We start from the raw sequence: 8,288 nt of genomic DNA on the forward strand, positions 1-8,288 counted from the left end.
AATATTGAGACTCCAATTCCTTGGGTTTTTTGGTGGCAAAAAATTGCTTAAAAAATAAATGAAAAAAATTCTAGAATGTAGCTGAGCTTCTTGGCTACTCATTACATGTTGAACAAAACATTCTGGATGTCTTTTGGCAAAGATATGGCCAAACAAAGAAGGTTTACTTCTGCATACCTCTCACACCAAAAAATCCCATTGCTTCACAAGTCCCTCCTTTGGAGGCGGGCACTTCATGGCCAGGAGGGACTTGATTAGTTCACAGAAAAGCCCCAACCTCCCCACCACTGCCAGCATAATTGGCTGGGTTAAGGTTATCCAAGTTGAAGTGGGATGAACACAACCAATTTAAACTTGGTTGATCTCAACTGATGAAATATAAATCCAGGGAGTTAAACTGGGATGACTTCATCCCAGCCCAATATGCTGGCAGTGCTAGCTCAGAAGCAAACCTTGGATTACTTTTGGTACCCCACTGTGGTGCCCCCAGTTTATAGGGGGCTTACTGGGTCCTCTTACGGGCAACGGAGGTGTGTTTTTAATCTTGATTTAATTCAGGTGGGAGATAAAACTGTAAAAGTCAGACGAGTCTTCAAGAAGTCACTATTTTCAAAAAAAGATAGAAAAAGAATGAGAAAACTTGGGGGGAAGCTACCTATGTAGGATTGGTGCTAAGATGCTAGCGCTCAGCTGGGATAAAATAAGGACTGCGGAAAGTGGTTTGAAAAAGTGAGGAAGGAGAAATGCAACAGGTATTTTCGAGTTCTCTCCGAGAATCTCGTTTAGTCATAAGCCCCGCTTGCAGCTACGGCTGGGCAGTGCCGCGGGCTTTGCTATGTAACTCGTGGACTGAGGATACGGATCGGTTGAGACGATTCTAGCGAACGATGCCCCCCAAGCAGCAGAAGAAAAAGGCGGTCAAGAAGCCAGTGAACAGAGGCTTTACTACGACTTCGATCCCGAAGAAAGTCTCGGAACCCGATCCAAACGAAGCCTCAACATCTGCTGACCTATCCGCAGATGGCGATCAAATCCTGGCCAACCAATCTGTCTCCGCTGTCCTCCCATCTGCCCCGAAATCTAGCGACCCCAATCAAAGCACGTTTGCCAAAGGAGACTCAGGAAAATCTCTGGTCCAGGACGAATGGGAACAAGATCCCGACGAGAGAGAGACGCATAGCTTGGCTGAAAAGCTGAGACCGATTTCAGAGAAGGAAATTACCAAGCAACTCAAGGTCCGTCTAATTTTGTGCTAGTTATTTCAATCGCGTGTCAACCTTCAAATAAATAACTCATATGCGCAACGTGATAGATTATCGAAAACGACAAAAGATTTGCTAAAGGCTGGTCCGGGTTTCGCTGGTCGGATTCCCGCTTAGTGATTATTATTTCGTGAAACCAATGCTCTGCTGCTTGCTGGACACAATCGAAGGGTTGATTGAATCCTTATCTTTTCGTAGCAAACCGACATCCTGGAATACGCCAGAGATGCGCAACGGGCTATCGAGACCTCTGGTTCGAAGGCAACCAATACCCTAACCGGCAATCTCCAGGAAGACGAGGAGAAGGCCTTATATAAGCTTGCGGTTCTACACGGTGTTTTGGATGGGCGTGGATTCCCAAAGACCCGGATCAGACAGTGCCTAGAAAGAATTAAAAACTTAGAGTTTGAAGAAGCCATAGATTATGTATGAATTTCCCCGGTTCTCCCCAAAAATAATATATTTTATCCCTCTGCCCTTCGTCTTTCCGCACTAGGTATCTCTAACACTGATTTGTATGTTTCACAGATGGTTTTGAATTGTTCCAATGAGGAACTGATTTTAGCAGGTGAATACCTCTGATATTTTTCATCTGTGCCATTCATTGACTGAACCTTCAAACAATTTTGATGTATCGCTAGGATATGATAGTCTTTCAAATGAAGACCCACCATCAAATCCCATGGATAAAGACCTACAAGTTCACAGCCCGAACGCGAAAATGACCCCCGCTCTTACGCTTACCAAGGACAACTTGAATACATCAGATGAGGCCAATGACAAAGCGAATCTTTCCTGTGATCTTAGCAACGGTTTGGTTGAACTACCGCCAAATGATCTAGTTCTTGCAAGTGAACTCTATAGCTCTCAACAGCCAAGCCCCATTGGAGCTCTTAGCACCTCACCCACGATGAAAAACATCATCTTAGAAAGACAGCAGCAGCTCGAGAACGAAGAATCGGGCTCGGCTGAGGACCCGCCTACTGCCATCGAAGATTATGTCGCTCTGAAGCTTTCGATCATGAATCTTTCCAAGAAAATTTCCAAGGTCGGGACCGCTCCTCTTAAAGGGAAAGCTCTGAAAGATAGTGCAAAGTTGAAGAAAGAAGTCAAGCTGTTGGAAGATAAGGTTAAACTGGTCCAGGCAAGCTACGAATTCAGTCAAAAGAAAGCGGGTCAGTCCAAGACATCTTCCATCATCTTTTTTTTTATGTTCGCTCAATTTTTGTTTTGTGTCGCACAGACCAGGCTCTCAAGAGCAAAATCAAAGAAATCAAGTGCGGTTTTGTAGCAGACGGTGCTGCCTGCGATGAAAGTTTAGATCAGAGTCTAGAGATTGATCCCGTGGTGGTTGATCGCAAATCTCTCCCGTCATCACCGATAGTACCTATCACCGCCATGCAAGCAGGTGATGAGGAGGCTGAAGAATCTGATGATCCCGAAATTATAATGTCTACTCCTGGGTTGGAAGTACCTCAAAACGCATGCTCTGATGGGGCCGCCAGGCCAGCGTTTCTGCCAATAAGTCCATCTTTTAAACCTGTGGATGCTCATTCGTCAGCTGAAAGCCTCGAGGCTGAGCGCGAGCAGAACGAAGACGACTCGGCAATGTGTGGGTCGATGTTTGACGAACCGGCTCTCTTGCCTCATGAGCCACCTGGATCTTCTGCAGACCCCAAGAAGACGGCGACATGTACTCTCAGTATTGTGCGAGACATGCCGCTTCCCAAGCAGTTCTCCGGAAAGACACCCCAAAGCCTCCTCGAAGAGGCCATCCGTCGATTGGATAAGTTTGCACAACCGCAATACCTAGTCGTCTCCCGTGGAAGTCGGTCGATCCGTGCAAGTGTTGAGATCAAATGGAGTAGCCGGAAAGTGATTCCAACCCAAGCGGGAAAATTCAGCATCACCAACTCCAAAATTAACCCGCAACCGGTCCAGACATTCACCATGGAAGATGAAGCCTGTCGCGACGAAACACAGGCGTACAATTACGTCGCCACCCTCGCGCTCTTTTATTTGAACACTCAAAATCAGCCGTCTGTTCACAGATACCTTCCGGTCACGTTCAGAGAGCTGTGGGATGAATTGGAAGAGAAGCGTAAGAAAGAGGACGATCAAAATTATCTCGATCTCGTCAAAAGCCTATTGGATATCTTCAAGCATCGGTCGAGTAATAGCCCTTATTTAGCCGGTGACCAAACTTCGGTGGGTTGGCTCTTGTTCCTTTTCTTAGCAGTTCGGCTTGACACAGTAATAAACATCTTCCGTTCCTCGCATTGTCACATCGAATGTACAGGCTTTGCAACGGCCCAAAGAATTAAGCCAAGGCTCCACGGATGAGAAAACCTCGCTGACGATCTCCTACGACGCCCAAGGTGGACGAGGCCCCGGTGATGCGGCTCTTATGGAAGAATTTGCAATGCGGCAACATTGGCATTCCTACCAAGTGATGCTGGTGCGTATTGCCTCACTCACCATGGATAGTTACTTGCACATGATCTCAACTAGTTGTTTCGACTGCTCAACTCCTGCAGGGATATCGGGCCACGCTACCCATCGCAGTTTATCGCAATGAGATCGTAACCGCCGTCGAGCAAAATCAGGTGATCCTGCTATGTGGTGAAACCGGCTGGTAGGCCCGATCCTTTTTCATAGTTTAATTGATTGATATTCGCGAAAATATGATTTACCTTATGGCTTGTTCTGATACTGTCAAATTGGGTTTCCGATCGGACAGTGGGAAATCGACCCAATTACCGGCCTTTATTTTAGAACATGAACTTGCAAATGGCAGACCCGTCAAGATCTTCTGTACTCAACCCCGGAGGATTTCTGCAATCTCTTTAGCCGAACGTGTTTCGCAGGAATTGGGCGAGCCTACCGGTGCTGTCGGCCAAGTGGGCTCCCTCGTCGGTTATAACATCAGACTAGAAAGTAAAACTTCGCCTACCAGTCGATTGATTTACGCTACTACTGTGAGATCTGTCTTGACTCCTTTTTCATTTCAGGATAGCTGATATGAGCTTAAATCGGCCAATACACCTAGGGTGTCGTCTTGCGGATGCTAGAAAATGGTACTGACCTGCAAGACATCACACATTTAATTCTTGATGAAGTCAGTCAAATCAAACAATTCACCTCATGATAAAACCGTCCCACTTCACTCACGGAACCTAACGGTTTCTCCGTTCTTTAGATTCATGAGCGGAGTATCGACAGCGATTTTCTCCTTGTCGCTCTGAAAACTATTCTCGAACGACGCCCCAATCTCAGGTGAATCTTTCTAACTCCTCGCAGGGCTTAAACTGATTTTATGACACGAAAGCTGATGTGAATGTGATAGGGTGATTCTAATGTCAGCAACAGTAGACGCAGAGAAGATCAGTAACTACATGAATGGTTGTCCGATCCTGAAGGTCCCTGGCCGGACATTCCCGGTGACGAGCTTCTTCCTCGAAGATGTAATCGAGTTAACGGATTACCGACTCGATGCTAAATCCGATAGTCCATACGTTGCCAGAAGAGGCAAGCGGAAACCTATCATGCTCAAAACTGCCTCCTCGACTCAAGAAGATATCCCCAGCTTGGACGACGATGACGAGGCTGCTACCACCGATAACGCTCTTGCGCACACGTATGCAGCTTCTACTCGGGCTACCTTGGAAGTCCTGGATGAGCATCTTATCAATATGGACCTCATCGTCTTGCTACTCTTGCAAGTCTGTTGGCAAAACGCCACTCTCGTGCAACGGTTTTCTAGTGCCATTTTGATATTTTTACCCGTAAGGTTTTTTAAGATTTGGAGCAGGTTTTATGTGAAAAGAAAAATCTAAGAAAGACTTTAACTCCGTTTTCCTAGTCTCTCGATAGCATCCGAAAACTGACAGAGATCCTTGAAAGCCATGAGATTTTCGGCACTTCAGCATTTCAAATATTTCCTCTGTAAGTCTGGTTATTTTCTGTTATCAAGGGAAATAGTTACTAGAATTTTTCGGTGACCGTTTTATTTTTTTTAGGCATTCTTCCATCTCGAACGAAAATCAGAGCTTGGTTTTTCAGAAGCCACCTCCCGGCGTTCGGAAGATCGTCATCTCGACAAACATTGCCGAAACGGGCATTACGATTCCAGATGTCACGTGTGTTATCGACAGTGGAAAGCACAAAGAAATGCGGTAAGTTTCCGTATTATCCTTTCGCAAAAAGGAACATCGCTAAACATTATACATTTCTCAATTTTCCTCTTATGTTAACCAGGTACGATGAAAAGAGACAAATTAGTAAACTGGTTGAGACCTTTATTGCTAAAAGTAACGTTACCCAGCGCAAGGGTAGAGCAGGAAGAGTCCAAGAGGGGATTAGCTTCCATTTGTTCACCAAGCATCGCATGGAGACTCATGTATGTTGACCTGAACACGCCAGCGCTACAAAACCATGTTAACCACTTTTTCATTTGGCGTTTCGTTTACTACAGCTTGCAGATAATCCACTGCCCGAGATGCTCCGACTTTCACTTCAGGATCTCGCATTGAGAATTAAGATTATGAAGATCGGAACATCCATCGAAGACGTCCTGTTGCAAGCTTTAGACCCTCCATCGACTGCTAACGTTCAGCGCGCGATCGCTTCTCTGGTTGAGGTAATTGGAAATTTAGTAGTTCTTACGCTTATTGAATTGCTGACCAACCGTCTGACTTTCAGGTCAAAGCATTGACTCCAACTGAAGAGATTACTCCTCTGGGCCGACATCTTGTCAAACTTCCGATGGATGTTCATATGGGAAAACTTCTGATCTTAGGATGCTTGTTTCGCTGTTTGAGTCCAGCGCTAACAGTTGCTGTTGAGTTTCCAGGCCGTGTTCTTTTAGGTTTGGGGGAATAGATAGGAAAAGTAAAATTGACTGTTGATTTTATCTGTAATTTCCAGGCAGCGTTGAATTCCAAAAGTCCCTTCCTTACCCCCTTTGGAAGAGAGCAAGAGGCCGAAGCAATCAAGAAATCGTTCAAAGTCGAAAATTCGGACTTCTTGACCATTTGTAAGGTTTACAACTCATGGCGGCTGGCTTATCAGAACGATCATGTTCATCAGTTTTGTCGCAAGAACATGCTGTCATTTTCGGTAAGATGATCTGGTCCTTAGTTTGGTTTAAACTTGTTAGCTTGAGATCAAACGGTTGAAAGTTTCTTTTTTTTTTTTTTTAATCGATCAGAACCTCTTGCAAATTGAAGATCTTCGGTCACAATTTTTTGGATTCTTGGTTGATGCGGGATTTGTCAACCTGAATTCGAGATCTTGCGGCGCTGGTTCTTTCAGTCAGAGAAGTAGATTTTGCAATGTACCTGCTGAATTAGACCTTAATGCCGATCAACATAAGATTGTCATGGGATGCATCGGAGCTGCTATGTTTCCCAAACTCTTGGTTCGAGATGGGGCGATGCAGATCGGAAATGTCAATTCGAACGCACAAGGCGGATGGAGAACCTTGACTAATTCAGCCCCAGCTTCCATCCACCCTTCGAGTGTCAATTTCAGTAGCGGCCGTCGCCCTGACTTTGGGGATGCCCGATTCGTAACCTATTTCAATATTATGCAATCGAAAAAACTGTGTTAGTGCGTTCTCTCTAAATGCCCTTGAGATGCATGCTGACAAGTGGGGTTGGGAGATGCGTAAAGACGTTTGGGAATCAGGAGTGGTCAATGAAAAAGCAATCTTTCTGCTCTGTGGCGAAGCCGATTTTAAAATGCCAGCCGAATCGGTCATCATCGATCGCAAGATCAAAGCTTCCATGAATCCCAAGACTCTCTTGGCGCTCAAGATCTTACGGCAACGTTTCCAACAAGTAAATCAAGTCGTCATCTCCTCGCGGAGAACTATTGATCACACTTGCTATCGCCCATCTAGAGATTGACTAACATAACCCGTTTGTTTCCGCTTTTCAAGTTATTCAACTTGAAGATGAAAAACCCATCGCAGAAATTCAACCAACACCAGCAGCGATGGTTTGATATGATTACTGCTGCGATAAAAGATGAGAAAGAGTCATCAATCAAGATGACCAAAAATGAAAGTACCCATCGGATGAATGCTTCGAATAATGCCACGATTATGAAGACAAAGAATCGGATGTCAGTTGTTTTGGCTCCCGCGGGTCGGATGCCGTCTGGCAAGAGTAATAACACTCCTCCAGCTGAAGAATCAAGCCGCCACAGCGACTCCAAAGATAACTATCCTATCGTAGACCCTCGAGAGGACAGTCGGACAACCTTTTATGAGACTACTGGTCGTCTTTCGGATCTTTCTCTCTCATCCCCCATTCCTAACAACGCTGTGTTCACGACTTCTCATCATTCTACTCCTACTCCAGTCACGGTCGGGGTGGTCCATGACCCCCATCATGCCCATTGTAGACCTCTTCATCCGGATAACTTTGATCATGTAACTTGATTTTGGTGTTTCTTCTCTTGTTTTGTCCATTTCTCTCGATTCATTTTTTTGCTTTTTATGATCGCTCGCTAATTCTCTGTCATTTATAGTTAGACTGAATGAAATGTATGCTATATTTACGCAACAGAGAAATCTGAGACGGCAGTTCATTACTGGTGAGGTCAAGTTGCACAGGCCGCATTGGATAGGAAATTGGTGTGAATGGAAAAGTTAAGGTACAGTGGTGTGCTGAAGTTTTTGGCATCACATTTTTCATTGCAGAAGCGCAGGCCACAGACCCGAAGTCATGGGATTGGCTACAGGGATGGAAAATAAGTTTCCAAGAATGATTATGAAAGAAAAAAAAGAAGAAAAAAACAAATGGAAAGTGTGAAAATTATTTAATTTACGCATTTACTTTGTGCACGGGGGGAAACTTGTTGCGCACAGGAATTCCCGTTGACTTGACATCACTTGATATCAGGCCCCCCTCTGTGCGCGCCACCGGCTCCCCCCAATAAACCAATCTGCACATGGGGGGTGCCCACAGGTGGCCGGGTTGAAAAACACCAGCCATCCAAAGGACACCACCCTCTTGCTTT

The 8,288-nt window shown here is 45.3% G+C and overlaps 1 protein-coding gene across 1 annotated transcript; it reads left to right on the forward strand.

Annotated features, from left to right (window-relative positions):
* Positions 1–887: 887 nt before the first annotated feature.
* On the forward strand, positions 888–7,707 carry PtA15_12A161 (uncharacterized protein; the record flags this gene model as incomplete). The annotated part of the gene is made up of 21 exons (XM_053161743.1): positions 888–1,235; positions 1,313–1,378; positions 1,461–1,688; positions 1,791–1,830; positions 1,904–2,437; positions 2,506–3,470; positions 3,562–3,720; positions 3,800–3,897; positions 4,003–4,240; positions 4,312–4,380; positions 4,462–4,538; positions 4,609–5,047; positions 5,125–5,207; positions 5,282–5,437; positions 5,520–5,661; positions 5,737–5,901; positions 5,964–6,101; positions 6,189–6,380; positions 6,472–6,868; positions 6,936–7,102; positions 7,204–7,707. 21 exons carry the CDS (start codon positions 888–890, stop codon positions 7,705–7,707), a joined length of 5,205 nt encoding a protein of 1,734 aa, XP_053025730.1.
* Positions 7,708–8,288: the final 581 nt, after the last annotated feature.

The sequence above is a fragment of the Puccinia triticina genome, chromosome 12A (assembly GCF_026914185.1).
Source record: "Puccinia triticina chromosome 12A, complete sequence".
In the NCBI taxonomy this organism is placed as follows: domain Eukaryota; kingdom Fungi; phylum Basidiomycota; class Pucciniomycetes; order Pucciniales; family Pucciniaceae; genus Puccinia; species Puccinia triticina.